At 37.5% G+C, this 27797-nt stretch overlaps 9 protein-coding genes across 13 annotated transcripts in view; 5 read left to right on the top strand and 4 right to left on the bottom strand.

The window, feature by feature from the left end:
• LOC104721764 (autophagy-related protein 11-like) overlaps positions 1–2856 on the bottom strand; it is a 20947-nt gene extending 18091 nt beyond the window's left edge. The window contains exons 1-2 of the mRNA XM_010439831.2: positions 1054–2856; positions 108–897 (exon numbers count right to left, since the gene is read on the bottom strand). Of these exons, the coding sequence (XP_010438133.1) occupies positions 108–897; positions 1054–1997 (1734 nt within the window). The 5' untranslated portion in view covers positions 1998–2856. The remainder of the gene's footprint in view (positions 1–107; positions 898–1053) is intronic.
• Positions 6884–8552, top strand: LOC104721763 (40S ribosomal protein S11-3). Its single transcript, XM_010439830.2, has 6 exons — positions 6884–7079; positions 7197–7237; positions 7325–7425; positions 7676–7820; positions 7904–7993; positions 8134–8552. Exons 1-6 carry the CDS (start codon positions 7068–7070, stop codon positions 8222–8224), a joined length of 480 nt encoding a protein of 159 aa, XP_010438132.1. The 5' UTR covers positions 6884–7067; the 3' UTR covers positions 8225–8552.
• LOC104721762 (serine carboxypeptidase-like 29) lies at positions 8995–11953 on the top strand. Its single transcript, XM_010439828.2, has 10 exons — positions 8995–9495; positions 9838–9945; positions 10046–10141; positions 10229–10321; positions 10406–10491; positions 10583–10846; positions 10928–11061; positions 11164–11259; positions 11350–11455; positions 11559–11953. The coding sequence occupies exons 1-10, from the start codon at positions 9171–9173 to the stop codon at positions 11745–11747; spliced, it is 1497 nt and encodes a 498-aa protein (XP_010438130.1). The 5' UTR covers positions 8995–9170; the 3' UTR covers positions 11748–11953.
• On the top strand, positions 12210–14481 carry LOC104721760. 5 transcript variants are annotated; one of them, XM_010439826.1, is made up of 8 exons: positions 12218–12339; positions 12436–12505; positions 12623–12746; positions 12954–13060; positions 13420–13493; positions 13580–13683; positions 13897–13962; positions 14057–14481. In XM_010439826.1, the coding sequence occupies exons 4-8, from the start codon at positions 12993–12995 to the stop codon at positions 14300–14302; spliced, it is 558 nt and encodes a 185-aa protein (XP_010438128.1). In that variant the 5' UTR covers positions 12218–12339; positions 12436–12505; positions 12623–12746; positions 12954–12992; the 3' UTR covers positions 14303–14481. The 5 variants fall into 5 exon arrangements, with proteins under 5 accessions (XP_010438126.1, XP_010438128.1, XP_010438127.1 ...); XM_010439825.1 differs by having other exon boundaries at positions 12623–12830; XM_010439824.1 differs by lacking the exon at positions 12623–12746 and having other exon boundaries at positions 12210–12339.
• On the top strand, positions 14772–17765 carry LOC104721759 (pentatricopeptide repeat-containing protein At4g30825, chloroplastic-like). The gene has a single exon (XM_010439823.2). It carries the CDS (start codon positions 14915–14917, stop codon positions 17639–17641), a length of 2727 nt encoding a protein of 908 aa, XP_010438125.1. The 5' UTR covers positions 14772–14914; the 3' UTR covers positions 17642–17765.
• LOC104721758 (myosin-binding protein 2-like) lies at positions 17988–20044 on the bottom strand. The gene is made up of 3 exons (XM_010439822.2): positions 19553–20044; positions 18347–19427; positions 17988–18241 (listed from the first exon to the last, which is right to left on the bottom strand). The coding sequence occupies exons 2-3, from the start codon at positions 19421–19423 to the stop codon at positions 18218–18220; spliced, it is 1101 nt and encodes a 366-aa protein (XP_010438124.1). The 5' UTR covers positions 19424–19427; positions 19553–20044; the 3' UTR covers positions 17988–18217.
• On the bottom strand, positions 20319–22622 carry LOC104721756 (nuclear pore complex protein NUP43-like). The gene is made up of 5 exons (XM_010439821.2): positions 21926–22622; positions 21600–21669; positions 20885–21110; positions 20719–20792; positions 20319–20631 (listed from the first exon to the last, which is right to left on the bottom strand). The coding sequence occupies exons 1-5, from the start codon at positions 22567–22569 to the stop codon at positions 20578–20580; spliced, it is 1068 nt and encodes a 355-aa protein (XP_010438123.1). The 5' UTR covers positions 22570–22622; the 3' UTR covers positions 20319–20577.
• Positions 22673–23187, top strand: LOC104721755. Its single transcript, XM_010439820.2, has 2 exons — positions 22673–22958; positions 23049–23187. The coding sequence occupies exons 1-2, from the start codon at positions 22717–22719 to the stop codon at positions 23179–23181; spliced, it is 375 nt and encodes a 124-aa protein (XP_010438122.1). The 5' UTR covers positions 22673–22716; the 3' UTR covers positions 23182–23187.
• LOC104721754 (heptahelical transmembrane protein 2-like) lies at positions 23268–25294 on the bottom strand. The gene is made up of 4 exons (XM_010439819.1): positions 24900–25294; positions 24681–24779; positions 24509–24590; positions 23268–24069 (listed from the first exon to the last, which is right to left on the bottom strand). Exons 1-4 carry the CDS (start codon positions 25139–25141, stop codon positions 23398–23400), a joined length of 1095 nt encoding a protein of 364 aa, XP_010438121.1. The 5' UTR covers positions 25142–25294; the 3' UTR covers positions 23268–23397.

Here is a 27797-nt window from a genome sequence, read left to right as displayed (position 1 = left end):
AAATCATATTCAAATTGTGGGCCTAATGAACAGATCCGAGAGATTGCAGAAGCAAGGTCAGCTTTTAGTTTTGCATTCTCAACTTCCATCTTGCTGGTCCCAGCTATCTCTACTAATTCAGAGGCTGCTAGGATATCATCAAAATTGTCTTTGTCGAAAGTGTCTAAACCTATCTCATCAGGCTCAGCAGAAAGCGAGCTATCACTAGACATGGTCAGTGAACTTCTTAAGGATGCAACCTTCGAATGTAACCCAACTAGATACTCAGGAGCATATCGATCAACATCCGCGATCTCAATATTTAGCAAACTGGTATCAAAAGGAGCGAGATTGACATCACACTGAGTGGGAGTATCAAATAAACCCATTGAAGCCAACACGTCACGAGGTACGAAGGAACCATGTGTTTTAAGAAACTCCTCACGTCTTCTGACCTCTGTTTCCCTCTTCATAGCAAGCTTCTCTGCCAATTGCCCAGCCATGCCCATGTAAAGCTTCATAGAGGCTTTTCTTCTCACCACCTCTGCAAGACAGGCCCTATAAGCGGGGCCAACACCACGAACTAACTTCAAGTCTGCAAATAAGTCATCCTGGCGCACCATTGCCTCTCTAAAAACAGGAAACTGTAACTTAGCATCTTTGATGATATATGTGACGTACGTTATCTTTTGCATGTAACTGTGTACAAAGTTGTTCATCTCATTCTTCTTATTCTTGCAGAAATCCAGTAATTCTGAAATCGAGTTATAGCAAGATTGCATTTTGGGAAGGTGGTTCTTGTCATGCACTTCGTACATAGGACCCAGGGCCGAAACAGCATCATGAGGACGGAGAGATGAGGTAAGTTGGCTAGACATGCAATCATCCACAAGTTTCTTAACCGTATTGACATCTTTGCTGTTTCAAGATATATAATGAAACAGAATCAGATAACAGCAATATCCATAGTGCAAAAATGAAAAGTTTTTCTTCAATTGAATTGACCACTAAACAACATAAAACTTCCAACGGAGACAAACGAATAGGTGTTCCCAGTTAACGAAATGGACAAACCTGAGGGATTGCATTATGCTCTTCTCCTCATCAATGAACCGCTCGTGATCCTTAACAGTCACTTCTAAGTTCTTCATTGATAACGAAGCCCTGCAAGCAAACAACTCCTCCACCTTGCGTTTGACTTCGACAAACATCTGCTCGAACTGTGCAATCTTATTCTCAAATTGCCTGTGAGAGCTAGCACAGTTCTCTACAGCCTTTTTGAGGTTATCTTCCTTGACAAAATCCAATAAGCATTTCCTTGAGTCAGTTTGAAGATAAGGGTGAACCTTAGCTGACCTTAGTTTCTCAATATCCCTTCCAAAGTTCAACAGCAAATCAGAGTGGAGGCGGTGTTGATGCTTATAACGCTTCATAAATTCAAGAAAGTTCTGATAGATGACCCTGTAATACTGTTCCAGATTCCGCGTAGCAACTTCAACAGCCCGCTGTTGTACCTTTTGCTCTCTGGTTAACCTTTCGCAGTTCTCATGCTTCACAACCGTGCAATTGTAGATGGTGCGGCCTTTATGGAAATGGTACCGAAATTGCCTTTCATACAAAGGTAAAGCCTTTAAAGCAGGATCTGATGCATCGTCCAAGGGATGATGTTCATGTAATGAAGCCGGTGGTAAAGCGTCAGCAATGTCTTGTAAATCTACATCTTCCGGTGATGGCGGATGAGAGTTACTTTGCAGCATAGCCTTGTTGAAAATAAAAACTTCCCTGTCACTAGCAGGAAGTCCAAAAGCAGAAAGCAGCTTTTGTGGCTCAAGTTTCATATCCAGGGAGAGAAGAAGCTGATCAGGGAAGCCAATACCAGAAACAGATTCAACGAAACGCATCACAGATTCAACAGAAGTAGTCCCGCTGCATTCAAATTCAAACGAGTGGCCATTCTCAGCCACACAGAGAAGAAGCTTGCCATCATCGACGAAACTCCCAGTGAAGCTTCCGCTCATCGTTAACCACCAAAAGCTTCCTCAACCGCAGAATCCCCCTAAAGCCCACAACCAAAATAAGAAAGGTGACTTCACCAAAGGCAAAGCAGCGCCAAATCAAAAGCCTTCCAACACACAATCACAAACCACGAATCTGTAAAAGAAGAGGACTTTTCTATATCTTCTTCGATCCTTGACCAACAAAATCTAGATTCATCAAAAACCCTTGTCGAATCTCAGACCTTTTGTATATGTTGTAATCACAAAAGACCTTTCAAAACCCAGGGAGAGACCCACAAAATCAGAATCCAGCGTTTAGCTCAAAATCCTCAAAGTCTCGAAATTTAAGCCAAATTTCACCAAAATCAAATATCCAACCAAATCAAATATCCCCCCTTCTTTCGCCTTCGTACGTACCCAGAATCCAATTTTTGTTTTTTTTTGGTTCTCTCTATAATAAAAGGAACAAAAAGAAGACGAGAAGCTAACCCTAGAAGACGCAAAAAAAAAGAAGCAGACGTGATACGAGAAACGAACGCGATTGCGTGAAGAGACGAGTGTCAAAGTCGAACGAATTATCCAAAAACCAAAAGGATCAAACTTCTCGTCTTCACGAAACCCTCTTCCCACCACCACTAAAACTATTTAATATTCTCTCAATCTTCTTCTTCTTCTTCCTCCTCTACCACTTCGCTTCTACAATGAATTTTCTCAATTTTTTTTCTTTTTTCCAGTAAATTTTTGACCTTTTTTTTAATTATTAAAGGAAAGTTACGCAGAAGCTTCTGATGTAAGTTTACTCTCTCACGCAACACCAGAGTCGAAGAACCCTTTCGCCCTTCTTCCTCTGTCGAAGAGAAGACAAGATAAAGCCTAAATTTTTATTAAAAAGCTTATTATTATTATTTTTTATCGGGCCGCAGTAACTTTATTAGTATTTCAATTTCACCCCAATAGTTTTGTAACTTAAATATAAAACCTGCTACGTCATCAAGTCATATTTGGCAATTGGCATTACCAGATTTACCGGTCACCTTGACTTCGGTTCATTTACTTCGGTTCATCTAGTCTAAGTTCAATTTGGTTTGCTTTTGTTTTTTTTTTTTAAAAGTTTTTAACATACTTAAACCGAATCGATTTGGTTTGGTTTAATCAAATCGAACCAACATATTCGATTTCTTTTAATACCAAAACTTATACCATATTGGCATTTCCTAGTTTGGGAACCATTGTGGCCATAACTATATATCTGAATTCATTGTGTGTGTAACGTATGATATTTTTAGTAGTGTAATGTGTATAATTTAGTGGAAAAAAATATATAAAGTAAATTTGGCATTTCCTATCATATGATAAGCTTGATTGGCATGTGATGTGAATTGGACCACACACATACACAAATGCATATATCGGCCATAGGCGGTCCATCATTATTGGAAAGAAAAAATGATTAAATTTAAGTATGCAAACAACTTGACATTGAAAATGATATTCTGAAAGTGATATTTCAATGTTTATACACAAATTTTGGCCGTAACTCGTTGCATTTTTAAAAGAAAAATATGTTAAAAAGAGTAACATGGGTCGCATTTATTTGTTACTTAAACCAAATAACGTTCATCTTCTATTCCATCAGTTCTCCACACCAATAAGATGTAAAAAGACTACCTTTTTAATTGTAATTAATATTAATATATGTATATGAATATATGTGGACAAAAAGGTAACACTTTACATAATTCCAAAGGCTACGTAACATCAGATTGGTTGAGCTTCCACATGGGAATTCTGCAAATCTGTAGTCTTCTGCTATGCATATGCCAAATATGTTATTCTTAGATATAGGAAAAAAATGGTCATCTATCTAGTCTGGTTATAGTACTTATAAATGGTCCTCACTCGAAACCCACATCTCCTAAAGCAATGTTTATTTACTTTTCTTCGTGTTTTTTTTCTTCTATGAAAATTATGTTGGAGATGTTTATAAAACAAAAGATTTTGTTGCATATAGTTCTGAGCAATCGGAAACAAGATGTGCTGCCCACCTGAAACAAACATATAATAAGTTGACATGACTTAAAGAGAATCTCGCTGAGATTCGTTTTTGACAACCTACTTAGCTTTGTCCAAAAAAAAAAATAGACAACTTACTTAGCTTTGGATTCGAAATCAAACAGAGTCCTCTCGTAACCCCACACAACTGATAGACAATAGGATAACATGGATTCCACAAAATCATATCACACTTTTTTATCTATATGTTTGTGCTATATATATAATATGTGCCAAAATATATCTGATGTTATCCAGATACATGAGATTATTACTAGCTAGTTTTAACGGTGGGAACACATAAACGCAGCTCATCAACCAGGTTCGTTCATTCAAGAGACAAAAGAAACACAAATAAAAATCATGTCACACTGATCTATATATACATTTTTGGAGACATTTAGCAAATAAATCCTGAAATTAGAATCTATTTACAATCATGCCATTGACATTAATTATTAATTTGTTTTTTATTCAGTTAATTAATATTAAGTTTTTATTTTGGAAAACAAGATTTTTCATCATAATAAAATTTCCAAAACAATAGGAATCACTCCCTTTAACATTAAGTATTAAGTTTATAATTAATTTTATGAATATTAAGTTTTCAATTTTACAAAACAATAGGAATTAATTCTATGAACACACAGTATTTTCTTTCTATAAATAACTACTTATTTAATTGTATGTTATATAGTTCATATACTATAAAACAATAAACCTCAAACAAAATACTTTCTACACTAACTAATACTCTCTTTGTTTCACAAAGAGTGTCATTTTGATACATTGCACACAAATTAAAAAAACTTGAATATACATATATATATATATATTTATGAATAATTTATCATTTAAATTTAATGAAAAAAGTTTTGGGTTAAAGGTAAATTCGAAAATTTGATATTAAAAATCACATTGGAAACAGATGGAGTATATATATTTGTAAGGTTGTACATTTAAAAAAATACAAATTAAATATTAGTTATTAATATAGTTAATCTACAAAATAAATAACATTTTAATTTTATTAAAAAATAGCCTCGTGGTGCAACGCAGGTGAATATCTAGTTATTTAGATATACGAATAACATTAACGTTGCTAACCACATGATGGTGGGCTAGTGGTTCCTATCTGGTTGAAAGAGTTGCCCTGTTGGTCCAGGCCATGGATCAATTCTCCCCAGATGCGGAATTGCTACTCATTTACTATGTGGCCATATGGATATGAGTCTTTGCTTACGGTCCATTTGAATACCCAGAGAAAGGGTCTATCTATAGGCTGCACCTCCCCCAGGAATTAGTCTCGAACCCCTCCATAGGCCCGGGGATTTACTCTGAGTTATCAAAAAAAAAAACATTAACGTTGCTACTAATTATAAGGTTAAAGGTTTGCATGTATGAACTACGGCTACGCAACAAGGCAGTTGACGCAAATTCTAAGACATTCGATTTCATTCAGACCATATATTTCCTGTAACAACTCAGTATTACATGTGATACAATGAAGTATTCTTGCTAAAAAAATTGAGTATTTAGTTCCCCCTGTTGTAATCTCGTTTTCATGTAAATAGTGTCAAGAAACGTCGGATTACACTGTTGAATACTTTTTTCCATCTCGGTTGATAATGAAATCCTTGTTTTTTTCCTCTCCGCAATTCAATTATTAATGGTTTTGGGAAATTAATATATCCTTTTCACGTTATCTAACTTTGAGAGTACTGTCCTTGTGTTTGCGCATAAGTGGTTGAATTATGGTAAAGTGAAGAAGCTCCCATCATGTTGGACCTACTAGCTTAGCTCTAAAAAATGTCCTGTCATCACATAAGGTACCAATCTTTTGAATTTGTTATACGTGCCCATCAATAATTTGAGTTTAATAATAAAACAATCAAATTAGCACACTAAATGCCAAATCATCTTTTAGAAAACAATCAAATTGAATCGAAGCATTTCAGTGCTAAGTAATGATTCACACATTCACAATCACAGAAACAGGGAGAGCTGACCAAGTTACGGCCAAAATTGAACATTTGGAACCAAAATGGACTAAAGCTTCGATCTTAAAACCGAATCGAATAAATAATATGTGCAGTGGCAGAGCCGTGGCTATGTACAAAAAAAATAAACATTCGCTTCCGGCCTTTTTTTTTAAAAAGAATTTTAAGGCTTTATTTTCTTATGTTTGTTAATTATATTATGGCTAAATAGAAATTTTTTATATATTACAGAAGAAAAAAAGAGAATCACCATTGTTTAAACTTTTTTACCTTCTTCTTCAGTTAAAATAACAGAAAAAACTAAATATTTTTCATGTTTGGTTTCTAAATCCAGTTTGTAAATCTCATGGTTTTGGTCTGTTTTGATACTTTTTGTTTTGAATTAAGGTCTTTTTTTTAGTATTGCTTCTGGTCTATGTAACTCTTGGCACGGCTCTGTGCAGTGGTTTCTCTAGCACTATGTTACGTTACAATGATTGTGATCACAGTGATTCTATTCCCTTTTGTTTTTTTTAATATATATATATATATAGAAAAAACACTAAATTAAAGTTGATTAATATTCGTTGATAGAATTCAAAGCTAGTTACTTTGAAGTCAAGACAAGGGCAATGTCTTTTTCTTGTCACGGACAGACAGATAAACTGAAGGATTTTAATGGTCAGCTAAGAATTTCTCAACGTGGATGAGCTTGAAACCATGGATGGCCACAATTGATCTCTTCGTTGGCCACGTAAATTGAGTGGGTTAGGTTACTCTCTTATTCACCAGTCCACCGGGCATCACTTTGTTCTAAAACCATCTACTAGTTCGGTCTGAAATCAAAACGGTTTACTTTATTATACAACTTGGTTTAATTCGGATCAGTTAAAAAGGTACAACTTATCTAAAGTTCTGATTTAAGCCCAAAACAAGGATTGGTTTGGTTTATAAGCCCAGATATATAAACTTAACGAAGCCATGCCTGGGTAATTAGGGTTTTTGGTTTCCGTCAGGAGATTTACGGTTAGGGTTTCTCTGCACACTTCAACCAACAACAATGGCGGAGCAGGTCTCTCAATCTATATTGTCTTTAGTATTATGAATTACAATTGAGGATTGGTAAATTAGATTCTAGTTTCTGGGTAACTTTTGAATTGGGCTATAATGCGGGGTTGGTGTGTTGCAGACGGAGAAGGCGTTTCTGAAGCAACCAAAAGTTTTCTTAAGGTAAATGTCATAACATTCAATTGCTGAGTGTATATGTATACGAGGTGTTGTGTGGTCTCTTATGCTAATGATCATTATTGTAATCAGCTCGAAGAAATCTGGTAAGGGAAAGAGGCCAGGCAAAGGAGGTAATCGTTTCTGGAAGAACATTGGTCTTGGTTTCAAGACTCCCAGAGAGGCTATTGAAGGTAGGATTTTTTCATTGCTCAGCTTTCAATGTCTGAAAGCTTCGTTTTTTATGATCATGTTCAAAAAAAAAAGATGGATTCTTTGATAACTTATTTATGTCAGAACCTCAGAGGGCTTTTGTTTAGTGTCTTTAATTTTTTTCTTGTGACATGTTCTGAGTAATGCCGCTTTGCTAGTATTTGCCAAAATTTAGTGGTTTTGGGGAAATTGGTTTAACATATCTATGTCTCTCTTTGATTTGATTTGCAGGAGCATACATTGACAAGAAATGTCCCTTTACTGGTACGGTTTCAATCAGGGGACGCATCTTGGCAGGCACTTGTCACAGTGCGAAGATGCAGAGGACTATTATTGTTCGTAGGAACTACCTTCACTTTGTGAAGAAGTATCAAAGGTATAAGGATCGATTTGTTGCTCTCAGCTTATTTGAAACCCTCTAGATAATTGTTTAATCTTACCATTGTGGACTGTCCTCAGATATGAGAAACGACACTCAAACATTCCTGCTCATGTTTCGCCGTGCTTCCGTGTCAAAGAAGGAGATCATGTTATCATTGGGCAATGCAGGTTAGGGATAATAATATCTAATACTTGGTTTCGTTCAAATTTATATGGAAATTATGCTATTGTATAATAATGCTTGAACTTTGATGCTGTCCTTTGCTTACTTCACAACCTTTCTAAACTTATCAAGTTGAATGATTCAGGCCACTGTCAAAGACGGTGAGGTTCAATGTCCTGAAGGTCATTCCAGCTGGAAGCTCTGCTATTGGGAAGAAAGCATTCACTGGAATGTAATGAGGCTGAAAAGGTGCGATCTATTCAAAAAAGAGTAGTCTTTCCCTAAGCAGAGTTTTGACTTGGTTTATTGGATTCGTTTCCTATGTCCTGTCATTAAGAGATATTACATCCGTTTTAGCTGCAACAGTGTGTCTCAAAGCCTCATCTCTTTCTATCTTAGGATAAGTCTTTTGTGATGAAATCTTTGTGTTAGGGATAAGTCATGTATACTTCAATGTTCCCTAATTTTATGGGGAATGCAACGAACGTGCACCCTCATTTTACGAGATACTTCTTACATAAGAGTAAGCTCCGATCATGTTGGAGCCCTGTCATGCTTTATCAAGTCATCGTCGCAATTAGTGAGGTGCTTAAATGAAGGCAACAAATTACACACAAGATTCTTCATTTATACTACAGAAAAACATGACCCCGTATTTCACATGGCACACTTTTATACGATTACTTTTCCAAACGTTAAGTAATTTATAAAGTATAGTTTTTTGGTAAGAAAAAACAATATTATCGTTGAGAAATGTGATGTTGCTTGGAAACACAGTTCAATTGCCGAAAACACGTGAAACCTGGCACTTGCTTCTATTACACATTTGCATACAGTTTCTCTACCCACTCCCACTGTCACACGCAACCATTTCCAAACGCAGAGCTCGCGGTTATCTGCGTTTGCGTTACCAAGAAAACGATTGACAAACAAAACACACACTCCAATGCGCGAGTTTTAGATAAGGTCTTCGTAATCACTAAACTACTGAAGCATCAGACAGAAACCGAACCAAACACGCCCAAGTACGTTTCGAGGTTAGGTTGTTTGTTAGTTGAGGACCACGCACGCACGATGAGTGAAAAGAATAAAAAGAAGTCCGAATCTTTTGGGGTTCGTTGATTAGCTTCTGACGTCACCCACCACCCACATGCTAATTTCTAATCTTTAATAAGTCTTTAAATGATCTTCATTGTACTGTGGAGTTCAGTTTCTGGGGTCGACATAACAACAACAATGGTTAAAACCATAAAGTCTTCTTCTTGTCTCGTCAACGCTCTCATCGCGATCGCTTTTTTAGCGACTGCCCATTTGTGTGAAGCTGGCTTGTCGCAGAAAGAACAGGACAAAGTCTCGAAATTGCCTGGTCAGAATTTTGATGTTAGCTTTGCTCACTACTCAGGGTTCGTTACTACTAATGAGAAATTGGGAAGAGCTCTCTTTTACTGGTTATTTGAAGCCGTCGAAGATGCTAAGTCTAAGCCTCTTGTTCTCTGGCTCAATGGAGGTTTGCTGCAAAACTCTGAAAATTTCCATTTTTATTGCAGTCGAAAAGTCATCTCATTTACGGATTCAATTCGTTAATGTTGCTTCCACCACTCGGGCACTGCAGCTACTGTTATATTATATGGATCTTGATTTTCCACTTTTGAGGATTGTCTTGTAGCTAAGTTGGTTTGGATTTGATTAGTTGTTGCTTATTTCTGGTCTTGTTGTTGCTGTAAACATGATAAAGGTTTTATGTTCATGTTGATTGGTTATGGCACTATGTTGAATGATTTCGTAGCAACCTGTATTGATTTGTCTGTGGATCTGAGATGGAGTTTTTTTTTTGTTTCTCTCTCTATAGGACCAGGGTGTTCATCTGTTGCATTTGGTGAAGCAGAAGAGATAGGACCCTTTCACATTAAGTCAGATGGGAAGACTCTTTACCTTAATCAATATTCTTGGAACCAAGGTAACGAAATGAGCTCAGATGTGTTAAGAGTATGTTGGTGAGAGAGCTATGATTCAAGAATGTTTAAAACTTCCGTGTTACTTTTCTTTTTGTTGTGCAGCTGCGAATATTTTGTTCCTTGATGCACCTGTTGGAGTTGGTTATTCGTACTCAAACACCTCGTCTGATTTGCAGACCAATGGTGATAAGAGAACTGGTAATGATTTTAGCTGCTTAAGCTCGTTGTTTTTTAGATCATCTTCTTGTTTAGTGGTTTATAGTTGCAATGTTATGAAATTTACAGCCCAAGACTCACTGAAATTTCTGCTGAAATGGGTTGAGCGGTTTCCGGAGTACAAAGGAAGGGACTTTTATATAGTCGGGGAGAGCTATGCTGGTAAAAAGATCAAACCTCATCTCATTTTCTAATCCATTCATTTGACTTTAAACGCTCATGTTTTCTTTTCTGGCTTTTCTTAAGGGCATTACATTCCTCAGCTGAGTGAAGTCATTGTAAGACATAACCGAGGTTCTGACCACAACAGTATTAATCTAAAGGGTTACATGGTGAGCCTGACCTCTTATCGTTCTCCGTCTGATTCATTTTCTAAAAAGGTAATAAAACTCTAAAATAGTTTCGATGAATGTGTGGTTGCAGGTAGGAAACGGGCTGATGGACGATTTCCATGACAGGCTTGGTCTTTTCCAATATATTTGGTCGTTGGGTTTTATCTCCGACCAAACGTACAGCTTACTGAAACTTCAATGTGGTTACCAATCATTTATCCACTCCTCCAAAGAGTGTACTAAGATTGAGGAGATTGCGGACAAAGAAATTGGTAACATAGACCACTACAGTGTCTTCACCCCGGCCTGTGTTGCAAATGCTTCCCAGTCAAACATGTTACTAAAGAAGAGACCAGTAAGTGATCATAAATTCTCTCATTTCTTGACTGAGATGATAGCGGGTTTCAAAGTAATGACATCTTTTTTTTTTGCTTAGATTACTGGCCGTGTGAGCGAACAGTATGATCCTTGCACTGAGAAACACACTAAAGTGTATTTCAATCTTCCAGAGGTACAAAAAGCCCTCCATGTTCCACCAGGACTTGCACCATCCAAATGGGATACTTGCAGGTACAATTCACCTTATGCTATCTTAGGACTCCATTTTGGGAGGATATTAAGCAAATTAAAGCTTAAATTTCGTAACTGATTCGGGCAGCTTTGGTTTTGCAGTAATGTCGTGAATGGACACTGGAAAGACTCTTCTTCCTCGGTTCTAAACATTTACCATGAGCTTATAGCTGCCGGGCTTCGTATCTGGGTCTTCAGGTCTCTTTGTCTATATACATCCACCTGCTTTTCTTCAAGTTTTCTTTTGGCATTTTGGTGTTTAAAAAAGTTTATGTTATTTGGTAACAGTGGGGATGCAGATGCCGTGGTACCAGTCACATCAACCCGGTACAGTATCGATGCACTGAACCTTCGTCCTTTGAGTGCCTATGGTCCTTGGTACTTAGACGGACAGGTAAAAAACAAACTCAGCTGAGAAAGTGAGATGTTTTGAGATGTTTTGTCTTACTTATTTTATAATATAGTATTGTTTTAACGGTGGTCGTGATATGAAACAGGTGGGAGGCTGGAGTCAACAGTATGCAGGTCTGAACTTTGTGACAGTAAGAGGCGCAGGCCATGAAGTTCCATTGCACAGACCGAAGCAGGCCCTTGCGCTCTTCAAGGCCTTTATATCTGGAACTCCATTGTCCACACATGAAAACAGCATCAGGCAGGACATGTCTGAACTAGTTAGTGACTCATGATGAGTTCTGATTTGATGAAATGTGTAATTTGGAGATCTCAATTAGAAACTTTCCACAGGTTAGAAGAAGAGATGGAGAGGGTTGAATCAGTGTTTTTAAGTGAATTGCTAATTGCTTCTTCATTCTTCTTCTTCTTCTTCTTCTTCTGGATGTTTGTTTGTTTGGAAAACCGGATGTTTGGAATCCAATAAAATAAGTTCCTACCATTTGTCAGCTTTATCCCACAACATCACATCGTATATGAGAAAGTGGCTCTGTGATATGTAGGACAGTAGGATACATGAGGAATGAATCTGATAACAAGATAATATTGGGGTAGGAAATTATAATTTAGAATAATATAGAGATCTAAAACGAAATTATATAGAACCGTTTGGGCTTAACGTGACCCGTGACCCATGAGCCCTGAGCCCATATATTATAGAATTAGCCAATTAGGGGTTCAAAGGAAATTAACAGTGCTTCTTCTATATGGTTCCTTTTGTCTCTTCAAATTTAAGAAACCAGTGTTTCTGGAAGTTGCAGACATTGAACTTGACGTTTGCTATTTCTGAATCATTTTGTAAATTGGTCGGAATGCGCAGTTTCTGAGGTAAAGTTTTAATTTTTAACCTGGGTTTTTTTTTCTTACGATGAGATCTGTGTACGACGTTTTTTGATTGAAGATTCGGACATTTGCGTCGGTCAGGTTTGGTTCTAAGTTGGGGTTTCTTGGTGTCTTCTCTCGTCCCTCTTCTTCACCCGTCTTATTGCTGGAGGTGAGTCGCAATTTTTTTCTCTCCGGTCTGTAGCATTCTATTGAATAGTTGAATCAAGGGTTGGTGATATTAAATTTAAGCGTATAGCTTTGGTTCATTGGATTTCACTTTCCTCAGATTGTGATGCTGGAGTAGTTGCATCTGTCTGTTCTAGCTTGCTGAACATTGTGCTACTTTCTCGACTACTGTTTGGAACCGTTCTCTGAGCATCGAATTCATATTCTACACATCACCAATCTGGATAAGCGTTTTAGGGCATTTTCTTGCTCTTATTAGTTCTTCATGATTTTTTGGATAGCTGAATGAAAAGGAATACTTAGTTCATGTAATATTTGCTGCGGTTTTATATGTCGAGATTGGCTTTTACATATTAGACTGCATGATGAAAATGGTATTTGACACTTTCGGTTCTGTTTAGATTTGCTGAACTCATGTCTATACCTTGTAGGTAGAGAGGACAGGACAAGAGGCTCACGCTGCAGCAATCATGGTGATGGTATCTAATTCTACCCATCAAAACAAGGAAATACATGTCAGAAGGAGAATCTCTGAGATGTATTCTTCATCCCTATCTTTTTCATTTGTTGCGTTATCTTGCTTGCCTGCGCATATGGTGTTGATATAAAACCCCGTCACAGTATGGACTGTTTGCATGTTTAGTACTAAACTTCATATATGTTCATCGTATTTATAAACTTAATGAAGTAATACACCCGTCTATGGCACAAGTGACAGGCTACATGGATATGTATCTGAATTGTTTCCCACTATTTCTTAAGTGTAAAATGGAGATTTCTAGTCACATGATTGAACTAATGAGAAATGGATTTATCATAAGGTATCATCTTTGTAATTCTGTAGAAGCCGAGTATGTTCAGCCTATTGAGTATCATATTCGTTTTCTGGTGTTGTAGATTCAATAGACGGGAAGAAGATTTTCCATCACTAAAAGACTACAATGACTACTTGGAAGAAGTGGAGTGCATGGGTTAGTTACACTTTGTGCTCCTTCCTTGTTTTCTGTATTCATGCCAGACAAGACCAATGCATATATGTAACATTCTGTTCCACCAGTATTCGACTTGATAGATGGAATAAATGTTGAGGCGATTGAGGCTAAAATAAAGAGATACTCTAAGGAAAATGCTGAACAGATAATGATTAATCGAGCTCGCAAGGTAAATGCCTACAGTTTCCTTACTATTTCTTATCTTGGTTAGATTAGAAAGCATGTCTGGTTATGTTTCACTTTATCATCCTGATTTCCGGATTTATGCTTTTGTCAGTATAAACATGTCAGACCTCAAAATAAAAGATGTGCAAATGGAAATAGTCTTGTTTCATTCTCTAATCGACAATCTGTTTGGTGTATTTACAATTTGCTCCAACAGGCTGAAGAGTTAACTGCAGCCTTGGCAGCTTGCAAGGCCAAACCCCCACAAACCAATGCTGATACGGTGAATAGAGTTTTTGATCTTCGTATCCACAAGAAGCTGAAGATTTTTTTGACAAAGCGAAAAAACCTTTTTGCTTGTTTTATGTATTTTGTAGTCGTCAAACCAGGGGGTTACTGCTGGAACTGCATACGGTCAGGCTCCACGACCAACAGGAATGGGTCCACAACCAGTGCCTATAAAAGGAGGAGCAGAGCATCAACGTCATCACCCAATGGAAGTGGAAGACGAAGCGTTGAGGCTCATAATAGAGAGAGCTGGAGCAGAAAGAGCTGGAGGATTTTCTTCAGAGATAAGCAAGAGGAGGGCTTTGGAAGAAGCATTTGCAAGCATTTGGGTTTGAATTTGATTCATGGAGATATCTTCGTTGGTTGTTTAGCTTTGAGAATGGAAGTAATTAGAGTTTCTATTGTTGTCTTAGATCATCTCTGTTACTTTACTTTGTGTTGGTTTGTATGTATAGCTGACAAAATGACAAACATCAAGATAACAATATTTACGAAAGAGAATTGCCAAAAATCACATACTCCCTCAGTTGAGTGAAAGCACGCAGAAATAACAACTATAAAAAAGTTTAACCAATCATAAATAAGATTGTATAAAATAAATAATAAAAAAATATAAAATTAATCTAAAAGTTACTTAAAAAAACTGAAAACATTTTATTTTATGAAACAAAGAAAAACCTCTAAAACATCATATATTATGAAAAAGAGAATATTTAATAAGCTGGTCTGGTCCGGTCCGACTGAATTGAACAATGAAGCCGATTTGATTTCCGGTTTACTGAAAAGAGTCAAGCAATCCCACCACTCACCAGGAAGAAAGAAGCTATCTTGCTGCGGCGAGTAAGCTTTCTTCTATCCTCTCATTATCTCCCCCTTCTCTCTCATGAACCCATCTTTAGGGTTTTGATTTCATCCGGTGTACGCAGATGTTTCTGTAGCTTTCGGTTATGGGTTCGTTAAGGTTTTCCATTCCACTGGACCCATTCGACTCTAAAAGGTTTCATTTTTCAGCGAACCCATTCCAGTTTCCTGATCAATTCCCAATTTTTTCAGTTACTAGTAGTAGTAATAATGCTCCCGCCACTAGAACTTTCACAGTTGGTTCACTGATTAGAGTTAAGAAAACTCGAGTGTCTCGTCTTGATGTTGAAGCAAAAGAAACGATTGAGAATGATATTGATTCTGCAAGTGGAGCTAATGTGGAGAGAAGCTCGAGTTCTAAACTGAAAGGTGTCACGAGTGGTAATAAGAGATGGACAAAGAAAGACGTAGTTAAAAAGTTCAGTTTCCGAAGAGAAAGCAATGAACTTGAGGATTTGCTTGTGAAGAATGGGGAAGTGGATGTTAACTACTCCGCTATTAAACCAGGTTTGAGTTTAGAGCATTGCAATGGTATATTGAAACGGCTTGAGAGTTGCAGTGACTCGAATGCGGTCAAGTTCTTTGATTGGATGAGATGCAACGGAAAATTGCAAGGTAACTTTAGTGCTTACAGTTTGATTCTTAGAGTTTTAGGAAGGAGAGAAGATTGGGACCGAGCCGAGGATTTGATCAAAGAGTTGTGTGGATTTCAGGGCTTCCAGCAGAGTTTTCAGGTCTTCAACACGGTTATATATGCGTTTGCTAAAAAGGGGAATGTCAAGTTAGGCTCAAAATGGTTTCAGTTGATGTTGGAGCTCGGTGTTCGACCTAATGTGGCTACAATAGGTATGCTTATGGGTCTTTATCAGAAGAATTGGAATGTTGAAGAAGCGGTGTTCGCATTTTCTCATATGAGAAAGTTCGGGATTGTGTGTGAATCTGCTTACGCCGCGATGATAACGATTTACACGCGTTTGAGATTATACGGTAAAGCTGAGGAAGTTATTGACTTGATGAAAAAAGATAGAGTGAGGCTAAATCTAGAGAATTGGTTAGTGATGCTTAATGCTTACAGTCAGCAAGGCAAGATGGAACAAGCTGAATCTGTGTTGATCTCTATGGAAGCTGCGGGATTTGCTCAGAATATAATTGCATACAATACTCTAATAACTGGTTATGGTAAGGTTTCTAAAATGGAGGCTGCACAGAGTTTATTCCACCGCTTCTGTGATATTGGGATGGAACCAGATGAAACAAGTTACAGATCAATGATTGAAGGTTGGGGCCGAGCTGACAATTACGAGGAGGCAAAGCATTACTATCAAGAGCTGAAGCAGTTTGGGTTTAAACCCAATTCCTCCAATCTTTTTACTTTAATCAATTTGCAGGCTAAATATGGAGACAGAGATGGTGCTATTAAGACGATCGAAGATATGGTTAATATCGGATGCCAGTACTCCTCAATCCTTGGCATCATTTTGCAGGCTTATGAGAAGGTTGGAAAGCTTGATGAAGTGCCTTATGTTCTCAAAGGTTCTTTTCATAACCATATCCGTTTAAACCAGACTTCTTTCTCGATTCTAGTGATGGCTTATATCAAACATGGTATGGTTGATGATTGCTTGGCGTTGTTGCGAGAAAAAAAGTGGAGAGACTCAGCATTTGAGTCCCACTTGTATCATCTGTTGATTTGCTCTTGCAAAGAATCTGGTCAACTTGCTGATGCCGTGAAAATATACAATCATACATTGGAATCTGATGAAGAGATAAATCTGCACATCACATCCACAATGATTGACATTTACACAGTGATGGGCGAATTTGGTGAAGGGGAAAAGCTTTATTCAAAGTTGAAATCATCTGGAGTTGTTTTGGACAGGATTGGATTCAGCATTGTGGTACGGATGTATATGAAAGCTGGATCCTTGGAAGAAGCCTGTTCTGTCCTAGACATCATGGATGAGCAGAAAGACATTGTTCCGGATGTGTACTTGTTTCGGGATATGCTTCGGATATATCAGAAGTGTGGTCTTCAGGATAAACTCCAGCATTTATACTACAGGATTCGAAAGAGCGGGATCCATTGGGATCAGGAGATGTACAATTGTGTTATAAACTGTTGTGCACGTGCTCTTCCGCTTGATGAGCTCTCAAGAACTTTTGAGGAGATGATTCGATATGGATTTACTCCTAATACAGTCACATTCAATGTCCTCCTTGATGTTTATGGTAAAGCCAAGCTCTTTAAAAAGGTTAACGAGCTTTTCATGTTGGCGAAAAGACACGGAGTTGTGGATGTAATATCTTACAACACCATTATAGCCGCCTATGGACAGAACAAGGACTTCACAAATATGTCATCAGCGGTTAAGAATATGCAATTCGACGGGTTTTCTGTGTCACTTGAAGCTTATAACTCTATGCTAAATGCATATGGGAAAGATAAACAGATGGAGAAATTCAGAAGCATCTTGAAGAGGATGAAGTCTACTTGTGGATCAGATCATTATACATATAACATCATGATCAATATATATGGAGAGCAAGGATGGATCGATGAAGTTACGGAAGTGCTGACAGAATTGAAAGAATCTGGACTTGGTCCTGACTTGTGTAGCTATAACACACTGATAAAGGCTTATGGTATAGGTGGTATGATTGAAGAAGCTGTTGGGTTGGTGAAGGAGATGAGGGGAAAAAAGATAACACCTGATAAAGTAACTTACACCAATTTGGTCACAGCTTTGCGCAGGAACGACGAATTTCTCGAGGCTATTAAATGGTCTTTGTGGATGAAGCAAATGGGTATATAAAATAGTTGAATCTTTATCTGTGTTTTTTTTTGTCTATAATGGCTGCTTCTTTTAGTAAAACCCCAAATGAGGCATGCGTGTACATTCTGATCTGAGTTAATGTAATAAGTCTCAAATATTCCAATGAGTGGAGTAGATCTGCTGTAAGTCGTCTGCAAGATTCTGTCTTGTAGAAAGTAGAGTTCCTTGATGGTTCTAAGTCCAGGTTTAAAGTGATTATAGACATACTAGGCTGATTCTTGATTACAAGACATTAAGTTTGTATGATGGATCCAAGACTGGTTACTTGCATTCCAAACTGACTTTTTGTTCTCGTCTTGATAAATTGTGGACCAAGAAAACGGACTTGTCTTCAACTCTTTTGCATTTGTCCTCAATATATATTGATTTACACATCAATTAAAAAAAACTAGGGATCCACAAGATGATGTTTTTGCCAAGTGTCACTCAAAAGACAATCTACAAAAGAAAAGTTGTGAGCTTTATACAGAGATTTACAGATTTCAGACTTTAGGCAAACAAACACAGAACACTCAAAACAAGCCAAAAATCTGCTTATACTTTTTTTTCTTTGTCTCACAGCCAGAAGTAAAGCATTGCCTGTTTCAAGGAAAATGCCAAATATTTTTGTTAGTTTAGTTGTAAATGAAATACTGACCAAGTTTTATAAGTCAAAATTTTGCATGCACAATCATATATACCTACCTCTTGAACAGATATAATGGCTGGGTCGATCCAAGGTTGAAAGTTTTCCATTGTATTCGAGCTCTTCTCTACTTCAGATGATTCAACAGAAGAACTTTGCTCCTCTCTCACTTCCTTCAGTAGACTTATCTCTTCATGCTTAATCACTCCACTGGTTTCAGGCTCTGTGTTTGTTTTTCCTCGCTCAAGCCGCTCAACTCTCTGTCTCAACTGCAGCAATTCAGCTTGATACTCTGCACGGTTTCTCTTACCGCTTCTGTCTCTCGTCTGTTTAGGTGATTTCTTTTCAATCTTTTTCTGCTTTGCAACTTTTATCACCATTGTGCCATCAGTTTTACACAAACCCTTTGCTTCCTTTTTTCTTTCTTGTGTATCTTCTTGAAAGTTTGATGAGCTTGCACCATCTTCTTCTCCCTTGTTTAGTCCAGATTCAGACAGTGAAGTATTGTGCTGTTCTCGCATCGAATCTCTATAACCAGTAAGCTCTTTCACTTGCTCATTCAGTTTCTTTATCTGCTCCCAATACACATCTAAGGAACTCTTCTGTGAATCCAAGGTCTGCTCGATAACTTCCTTCTCCTCGGGAATCGAAAGATCTGTAACCAATTCTGAAGAGGGTGTTTGAGATCTATCACTCAGTGACAAATCATTCATCTTCAACATATTCTCATCTTGATCATCATTCTCTTGAAGCTTAGCTTCTAAGCTACTCAAATCAGTAAACCCCAAGCTCAAAAGCTGGCTTCTATAAACTTCAACTTGATACGCAAGAGCAGTGACTTCAATCTCTTTCTGGTAAATAACATCCTCCAAGAGTGCAAACGACATCTCAGCGTGAGACATTTGCTCTTCGACCATTCTCTTGTACTGACCAGCTTCCATTGCCAACTCAGCTTTCTCTCCTTGCAGCCTAAGAATCATTGACATGGCCTCGCTCGCTGACGTTGCAGAGGCTTCTCTCTCTGCACTCAACTCGTCTTGGAGCCTCTCAACTACTTCTTTGCGCTCATAAAGAGCAATTCTTAGATCAGCTTTCTCAGCTCCAGGTATTCTAAAGCTGCGGCTTCGTTCAACCATGTTTCTGGCAAATTAATTACACACATAGAAAGATAAAAGGTTAATAGTTACATAATGTTCTGTAATTGTTACTTCATGTAAACAGTAACGTTTTTTTTCTTAATAAGAAAAGTAAGAAACTCATTGTACCAGGATAATTACAGAAGAATGATCGATGAACTTCGGATGCGAGTGATGACTATATTAATCTCTTGAACAGAGGAAATGCTTCAGATAGAGGAGGTTGAAAGATTTTTGGAGAATTACACAGAAGTATCAAAGGGAGAATTATCCAAAAAGGGAATATAATCAATCACAAAAGGCACGCCAGACCAAAACAATTATGATTTTGTAGACAAAACTACAAAAATATCTCAGATCATAAACAGGACAAAGTTCTTCAACTTTTTGCTCAGCATAAGAAAGAATCAATTTCGCAGTTGGAATGAGAAATTCTCATAAACAAAAACTTATTCATACAGGAAAACTTTTTTTAAAAAAAGAAAAGGGTCTGATATAATAAAAGAACAGTAGAAAATAAATTAAATAATGATGATATTCTGGAATATCTTAAGATAAGAGCTGGAATAGTATTTGGTAAATAATCTTTGAATCATTAAAGCTTAATAAGACCTATAAGATTTAGCGTGGGGCATGTCTTTCTCTTTTGTTTTTGTGGTTTGAAAAGTTCTTGTTACCAAATTCTTAACTCTTTCAAAAGAATTGAAAAAGAATACAAAAAGAGAGTTTCGAGATTTTCAACGGCTCATTACAGGGCCAAGTATTAGCTCCGGTGGGACCTGCTTTGGCCGACTTCTTTTCTGCCACGTGTGTCATTGTCGCCTGTGAGGTTGAACTTAGTGCCGGTATACACACTCATACAGCGACAGAGATTCAGATGTAAAATTGAAGCAAGAATTGCAAATCTTCAAGATCACTAAACTTTAAGATGAATACAAAACTCATGTTTGTGCAGATTGTATTAAGATCTTGTTACAATGAAACTTATGAACACAGTCAAATTGTGATTCCATCATCTTCTTCCTTAAGCTTGTCTCTCACTATCTATCATCACCTTCCTCAACTACTTTGTTGTCGCTCACAGAAGCAAACCAAAAAAACATTACCATGCATGATTCCATATCGATATACCCGGGGATTTGATTCTTTCTTTACTAAGGCCTTGAGAAGACTGCAATTGATTCCCACTCTAAGCTACATATCACATCCTGTAGAATCCAATGTAACTAGCTTGAGAAGACACACTTGGTCAAAGTAAACTAGTAGATTGAGACAGAGTTCGATGATGTTTTCACCTGTGGATTTTGTCTGTCGATGTCAAAACTGTTAATGGCACAAGGTTCTGCCAGAAGCTCGATCGGTTCTTCCCCTGAAGCAAAAATAGGCAGGACGAACAAAAAAGAAGGAATATCAGTTTTGGTCAAATATATACAAGAAAGCAGAAATAATGTGGTAGAGTACCTTGCTCGATAACACCAAGGATTCCATCTTCGGAGCAGGTCATAACAGGGAGAATCCTTGAGGATGAGATGTTGGATTTTGTGTATGAGTCATACTTAACTTCCCATACCTCACTTTCAGACAGAGGATTGTTTATATTCTCACTTGCTCCAACACCAGAAAGAACGACGGGTTGCTGCGGCCACCGAAGATCCCAAGCAAAAACAGTACCTGAAGAACCTCCCGCCTAAACACATCGCATCAAGATAAAGCCATTATATCATTCTTCTAACTTGCGGCGATATTAATACATTATCCAATAAATCTCAGTGGGTCAGTTCAGTTTTAAACATGATAGACCAATCAGATACACTGAACGTTTGTTAGTTAGTGAGCAAGGAAAGAAAATGTTCTTAAAACTAGTGGAAAGACTGATTATAAGGTATAAAGAGGATATCCTCCTGCAACAAGGTGGTTTAATATTCTAACAAAGGCACCAAAGGTTCATTTAAATTTAAGAAGAAAGAAATGTAAGATTAGTTTTCCGAACAAGATGCAGGAAAATTATCAGAGGCTATAGACCTTAAATTTGCCAAATAATAAGATTGAGGATCACACAAAAAATTATCAGAGGATCACACTAAAAAGTCGCATATTCATCAGTGTATAGTTAAAACTTCGAATAGATAAAACCAAATTTCTCTCACACACGCCTCACACAGAAGAAGATACTTACAATGCAGGTGTGCTTTCGAGATGGATGAATGTCAATGGAATGGACAACTGCAGAAGTTTTGCCTTCAAACCTGCAATGTTACTTTATCAGATGAAACACAGGAAGTGCATGTTTTCTTAAATACACTATTAGATCAAAGGATTCACCTTTCCCATTCCCAACTTTAACTTGCTAAACAACTCACAGAATCAAATGATAGAATGTACAATACTAACCCAAACGAACAACTTTCAAGTTCCATATCATTGAAAAGCAATCATTGCCAAGAATTCAAAACCAGAATGAACTAGCATTTATTCAACCACTAGCAGATTTTGAGAACTCACCAGTTCCCTTTGAGCTGCGAAACAGCTTCACCAGACTTCCTCTGATCCCACAATTGCAAACCAAAACCACATCCTCCAGTAACAAACTCAGTAGGCGACGCCCATTTCACAGCTCTATAAGCCAAAAGCCCATTCCCATCAAAGACCTTTCTGTATCTCAAACCTTCACCATTCACTCTCCCATCTTCACCAACACTCACACATTCTCCTCCCTCTCTCCAATCCACTCCTTCCACGCGTCCCACATGAAACTTCTCACCTTCCGCCACGTATACCTCCTCAATCGCACCTCCTTCCACCAAATCAACCATGAGAACATGAAGGGAACCAGAAGACGTGGCTGCTGAAACCATAGGTTTGAATGAACCGCCACCACCGCCGCCGTTTCCAGCGATTTCCAGTGAAGAAACGCGAGAAGGTGAAGTCCATGAAGATATAGACTCGCTCAAAGGGTTCGCGCTCTGATTCCCTCTAGGGTTTGGGTCAAGCGATTGGATCTCGATTGACGAAGAATCACAATCCGGGTCGTAGAACGCTGTTGCGAAGAAACGATTCAAAGCGGAAGCTTGTGGAAGCCATCTTACTCCGTCTACGTACTTCGATTGTGGTATCCTATGGACCTGGAACGAATCTTGCATCTCCATAGCTCCCAAAGGTTTCTACTTTCTAGGGTTTTAGAACTATGGTGGGAAAAAAAAATGAAGAAGCTTCAGAACTGTTAAATTACCTAATTACCCTCAATCCTTTGCTGTTATCACAAAAACAACATTGCTCCCTTATCACCATGTCTGATGAGAAAATCTCATTCCGGGAAAGTGAAAATGCTGACCTTACAACACAGTAGCGTCATCTCATTCTCTCCCAGCGACAACAAACTCCCAAGTTTGACTAATGGCTTCACGATAATGTCCAAAAAGAGAGACTTTGCTGAGAAATCAAACGAAAAAGGACCTCTCTTGCGAATCAAAGTCCCCAACACAATTCTTGCTCGATCTGCTATCGCTGTTTTGGGTTTGGGATTCATTGATTCTGGGTAAGATTTTTTTTAACCCTCACAAGCACGAGAGGTTGCAGAGTATATATATATATATATAATGCTTATCATCATAGTGTTCTTCTTCAGGTATAGTGGTGATTGGTCAAGAATAGGCGTGATCTCTAAAGAAACAGAGCAACTGTTGAAGATTGCTGCTTTTCTTGTTGTTCCTCTCTGTATCTTTCTTATAATTTCATTTTCCGATGATACAACTGATTAAATGTTCCTTTATCCCTTCTGTATAGTCAGCAAGTATAAAAGCTTAACAATATTCAAGTAAATTAGATCTGTTTATGGAATCTGGAAGAGAAAATGACTTTTTTTTTGTTTACTTGGGAATAACTTTGGATAGTACATTGTGTCTTCTATGGAGACACACATACACACATTCATACATTGAATGAAATACGTATCACTAAAATGTTTTACAATGTTTTTAAAAGGCACAAGAAGGTGAAGCCCGTCGAAAATCCATGATAAGAAGACTGGCGACACTATGAGCAAGAGCTCCTAAGACTACAAACACATGGAATATCTGATGGCTATGTCCTGCGATATCGAAAGCTCCTGGCTTCCATCTTTCAGGGATGCGGGTAACGTAAAACGCTGCTCCCGTTGCATACAACACAGCCATCGCAAGTTCGTATACGAGAGCTATAAGCACGTTAGGGTGATCCTTGTGAAGGTAAAGCACATGTGAGGCAGGTATGACTCCAGAGAATCCCATTGTTAAGAAAAGAGTTGCTCTGAAAGATCTGAAACGTGGAGCTGAGAGAGATGGAGAGAGGAGTGTGATGATGGCGAGGAGACCAAGGATTGAGATCGAGGAGAGGTAGAAGAGACGCCAGTAAGTATGACAGGAGAATGCATAGTAGATAGGTGCGAAGAAGGAACAGACGATCATAAGGGAGATTCCAGCGTAGTCTAGGCGCCAGAAGAAGAGATTGAATCTTCTAGAGTGGCAGGCAAAGAGATGCGACATGGAACTGCAGATCAAACATCCCATTGCTCCTGACAAGAACACGAGCCACGGCCATTTCGGAACGGCCTCGTAGTTAACATCTCCTTGAGAATTTAGGAGCGAGCTAGTTTGTGTCACGTTCAATTCCTGCCAATAGAGATTAACAACAAATCATAAGCTTTTTCCTTAAACCCATTGAAAACATCATGTTAGTTGGATAGTTAGGTGAGCAACAGAGAAAAGGCTACACAGCAATTGCAAGTGAGAGAAAAATTCCAAGAAACATCACACAGTGGGAGCAGGTTACAAAAACGTTTACATGATCTGTGCCAAATCCAACGACAAGGAATCATGAGTTTCCTTAATTTGCGTAGAGAATCACGTGAGTTCAAAAGTAGGTAGGCAATAAAGCAAAGTCTATAGAAGAAAACATGAAAAAAAATCCAAAGAAAACATCACATGGATGCAAATTGAAACCAGCATTTTATATATAATGTTAATAGGAAAGCACTAGAGCCACTTTACATGACATGTCTACTACTTAAAAGTTAAAACTAGAATAAAGAAATAAAGGAAGAATCTTTACGTGATGCAGAGTTTGATGATCGCTGGAGAAGTAAACATCTTTTGACATCGCCGTTGACGGCCATGGCCAGCGAATTGTTGCTCTGTCATTTAGGACCCACAATTTTTTTTTGTCTCTCCCAAAAAAAAAAAGAAAACCAAAAAATTACGATTTTGACCTCGAGATTACTTACCCGGAGAGAACGCTAACGAAGCCGGTGAGGCCAACCTCCGTCGTCTCCATTGAACTCACAACCATCATCCAAGCAAATATCACAAACCCACACAAATGCCTNAAAAAAAAAAAAAAAAAAAAAAAAAAAAAAAAAAAAAAAAAAAAAAAAAAAAAAAAAAAAAAAAAAAAAAAAAAAAAAGAAGAAGAAGAAGAAGAAGAAGAAAAAAAGCAAACGTACGTCCAGATGTTGAGAGTCTCGTTGTGCCATGAGAAAGCGCTGAGGAAAGTATCTTTGATGGACCACTCGCAACGATAATGATTGTGAATGAACTCGTTGTCTTTCAAATACCTAGGTAACTCCTCGAACTTCATCAATCTCTTCTTTTTCTCAGATCTTCTCTTTTCGTCACCGGAATCCAAACTTTTCCCATTCCTCACCGTTACCTTCGGAGCTTCCCTCACCGCTCTCCGTTTCTGCATGATTGATTGATTTCCCCTCCCCTCCCTCTCGCACCTCGTCGGGGAATTAAAATAGGAGGAGAAATCGAGAATTATGCACCGGCGAAATTGAGCTCCGGCGAAACAACCACCGTCGATTTCTCTCTCTCTATCTCTTGATTCAAAAATTTCAGAATCTGATTTTGTTTTCTTTTGGCGATGTTCGTCCGTCGCCTACTTATACGGAGAAGAAAGCTCTTTGGATTTTAAAAAAATCTACGTGGCGTCTTTGACCGGTCCTTGTCGACACGTGTTGTTTTATCATTGGTGTGTTAGTTTGAGGGAGGATACAGCTGATTATTTTTTACCCGCCGTGTCAGTTTGAAATAATAATATACTACAGTACTATTATTATAAGGAAGGTGAGAAATGCAGATTTTAGTATTATACGTTTCTCGAAACCCAACATGTGATTAATTTTCTAATCACACAATTAAACCTAATCGTCGTTTCCAAAAGTTGATATTAGGCTTTCGAGTTTCCGTTCGGACCAATACACTGAAATATAATTTGTACTATAGTATATTTATTAGTCTTTTTTTTTTTTTTTTTGAACAAAGTAGTATATTTATTAGTCATTTCTCTTTTATAACTTCTGAAACGGAGATGAATAATATAACCAAGTTTTATATATAGTAATGCAATCCATGTAAGTTAATCACAACAACCATTGCTAGCATAAACTACTAAACAATGTATCATGGTCTAATGGTCTATTATTATATTAACCGTTATCAAATAATTAAACTGATGCATGTTTCATTTATACGTTTCCTAAATGATCGATTATACATGGGGGCGTGTAGAACTAAACAAATTAACGATGGGCCACAAAAGAGGTAAATTAAAAGAGCAGGTAACTCTTAAATCTTAATTAGTTAATTGGTTATATGGCGTAAGACAAGACACCACGTACATTAATAATATATTTGGTTGTAGGAACACATGAATATGTCATTACTTTAATCTCAAAACGCGTCAAAACATTTTTGATATAAAAAAGTTTAAACTGTTCGCTTATGGAAAAACAGCCAAAATCAGCGTTAACTATCGGAACATTTTTTCGTATCTAAATTTTAACTTCCCGTAAATAACAAGTTGAATTGTATTAAAACTCAAATTTGTTATCTAAACTATATAAAATTTTGTTAATTTCAACGTTTGTTCGAACAGTGTTAATTAACTCGAGTTTAACAATATTGAGTCAGACGATCCAAGACATCCACATTTTACTGGGACTTACCAAAACTATGTTGTTTTCGTTCATTTTTGGATGTGTTGTGGCAAAAAATGACCAAAAATTAAGTCTCACAGCACACTCGAAAAACGGACTTCAATACCCCAATTTTTTTCAAACGCTTTGTTTATTGCCACAACACACCTAAAAATGACCAAAACAACTTAGTTTTGGTAAGTCCGAGTGCAATGTGGATGCCACAGGTCGTCTGATTCAGAACCGTTAAACTTTGACTTAAAACTGTTCGAGCAAATGTTAAAATTGACAATATTTCATATAGTTCACATAGCAAATTTAAAATTTAATAGAGTTCAAATTGTTATTTGCAGAATATTGAAGTTTATGTATAAAAATGCGTTCGACAAATAGTTGAAATTGGTTTTGACCCTTTTTTCGGTCGCTTACCAAAGAAAAATATAGTTGGCCCAGAATTCGATGTTGTCATGTTATTGCTACTAATTGCTTTTTTCGTCAAAAAAGAATTTATATATATGATAAATGGTAATCATTACAAAGAGTTTCTGTTACACAGGGGGTGGAAACATGCTGAATAAAAAAGTTGAGTAGTACATCCAAATTTTGCTAAAGCATGAGTTGTTCTATTACAATTTCTTGGAGTGTAAACAAATTGTATTATGTCAAAATATTGTGACCAGTGTAATATATCCTGATAAACACCTTCAATCGAAGCAATGTAAATCGTTTTGTTCAGCATCTTGATTAGCATCTCGCAATCTCCTTCAAATACTACATTTCTTATTCCCCGTATCCACGTTTGTTGCATTGCATTTAACAGAGCTTTTCCTTCAGCTTCCAACGGTGATGATGCATATCCCATATTCGCAGAACCCCAACCATTAGAAATGCCTCTGTTGTCACGCAAAATCCATCCCCCCCGAGTCTCTTGAGAAAGAGGATCATAGCTTGCATCATAATTGCACTTGAGCATAGATTGAGGTGGTCTAGTCCAATGAATTGGTTTTGGCTGTACAGACGATGAGTCAACTGGGTTTAAAACACTTCGACACCATTCTTGTACATCCGCTTTAGCACGCCATACTATGTGTGTTGGATCTTCCGAGTTTTCTTCAAAGATAAATTTATTTTTTGTTTTCCAGATATGCCAAAGGATTCAAAATGATAATAATTTTGTCTCTAATGGAATGTCGTTGTAATTTTGCTACTAATTGCTATCAGCAAATGTACAAAACTATTTTTAAATGGTTGTATCATGCGTTTTTAATTTATTTAGTAACACCACAAATGAACGGTGAGGAACCATCGGATCGGACTCAACGAGAAATCGAGGATAACAAAGTTCATTAGGAAAAAGGGTAAATAGACTCAAAAGTATCCAACCAGCAGAAGAAAAATTGAATGGTAACAAAATATATAAGCACA

This window comes from Camelina sativa, chromosome 11 (genome assembly GCF_000633955.1).
Source record: "Camelina sativa cultivar DH55 chromosome 11, Cs, whole genome shotgun sequence".
In the NCBI taxonomy this organism is placed as follows: Eukaryota; Viridiplantae; Streptophyta; class Magnoliopsida; order Brassicales; family Brassicaceae; genus Camelina; species Camelina sativa.
The sequence above is the reverse complement of the archived record's forward strand: the minus strand, read 5'-3'. Positions and strand labels throughout refer to the sequence as shown.

Excerpts from the sequence above, each read along its gene's own strand:
- LOC104721755 (XM_010439820.2), top strand. The coding sequence starts at position 22,717 with ATGAGAAAATCTCATTCCGGGAAAGTGAAAATGCTGACCTTACAACAC. Across the intron at positions 22,959-23,048 it reads TTGGGATTCATTGATTCTGG|GTATAGTGGTGATTGGTCAA; the intron begins GTAAGATTTTTT and ends GTTCTTCTTCAG.
- LOC104721762 (XM_010439828.2), top strand. The coding sequence starts at position 9,171 with ATGATCTTCATTGTACTGTGGAGTTCAGTTTCTGGGGTCGACATAACA. Across the intron at positions 10,322-10,405 it reads AGTCGGGGAGAGCTATGCTG|GGCATTACATTCCTCAGCTG; the intron begins GTAAAAAGATCA and ends GCTTTTCTTAAG. Across the intron at positions 11,456-11,558 it reads CTTGGTACTTAGACGGACAG|GTGGGAGGCTGGAGTCAACA; the intron begins GTAAAAAACAAA and ends GATATGAAACAG.
- LOC104721754 (XM_010439819.1), bottom strand. The coding sequence starts at position 25,141 with ATGCAGAAACGGAGAGCGGTGAGGGAAGCTCCGAAGGTAACGGTGAGG. Across the intron at positions 24,591-24,680 it reads TTCGTTAGCGTTCTCTCCGG|AGCAACAATTCGCTGGCCAT; the intron begins GTAAGTAATCTC and ends CCTAAATGACAG. Across the intron at positions 24,070-24,508 it reads ATCATCAAACTCTGCATCAC|GAATTGAACGTGACACAAAC; the intron begins GTAAAGATTCTT and ends CTCTATTGGCAG.
- LOC104721756 (XM_010439821.2), bottom strand. The coding sequence starts at position 22,569 with ATGGAGATGCAAGATTCGTTCCAGGTCCATAGGATACCACAATCGAAG. Across the intron at positions 21,111-21,599 it reads CTCGAAAGCACACCTGCATT|GCGGGAGGTTCTTCAGGTAC; the intron begins GTAAGTATCTTC and ends CGATGTGTTTAG. Across the intron at positions 20,632-20,718 it reads TCGACAGACAAAATCCACAG|GATGTGATATGTAGCTTAGA; the intron begins GTGAAAACATCA and ends TGGATTCTACAG.
- LOC104721763 (XM_010439830.2), top strand. Across the intron at positions 7,238-7,324 it reads CAACCAAAAGTTTTCTTAAG|CTCGAAGAAATCTGGTAAGG; the intron begins GTAAATGTCATA and ends TATTGTAATCAG. Across the intron at positions 7,994-8,133 it reads GTTATCATTGGGCAATGCAG|GCCACTGTCAAAGACGGTGA; the intron begins GTTAGGGATAAT and ends TGAATGATTCAG.
- LOC104721760 (XM_019232410.1), top strand. The coding sequence starts at position 13,225 with ATGGCACAAGTGACAGGCTACATGGATATGTATCTGAATTGTTTCCCA. Across the intron at positions 13,494-13,579 it reads GGAAGAAGTGGAGTGCATGG|TATTCGACTTGATAGATGGA; the intron begins GTTAGTTACACT and ends CTGTTCCACCAG. Across the intron at positions 13,684-13,896 it reads TGATTAATCGAGCTCGCAAG|GCTGAAGAGTTAACTGCAGC; the intron begins GTAAATGCCTAC and ends TTGCTCCAACAG.
- LOC104721758 (XM_010439822.2), bottom strand. The coding sequence starts at position 19,423 with ATGGTTGAACGAAGCCGCAGCTTTAGAATACCTGGAGCTGAGAAAGCT. Across the intron at positions 18,242-18,346 it reads CCATTATATCTGTTCAAGAG|GCAATGCTTTACTTCTGGCT; the intron begins GTAGGTATATAT and ends TCCTTGAAACAG.
- LOC104721759 (XM_010439823.2), top strand. The coding sequence starts at position 14,915 with ATGGGTTCGTTAAGGTTTTCCATTCCACTGGACCCATTCGACTCTAAA.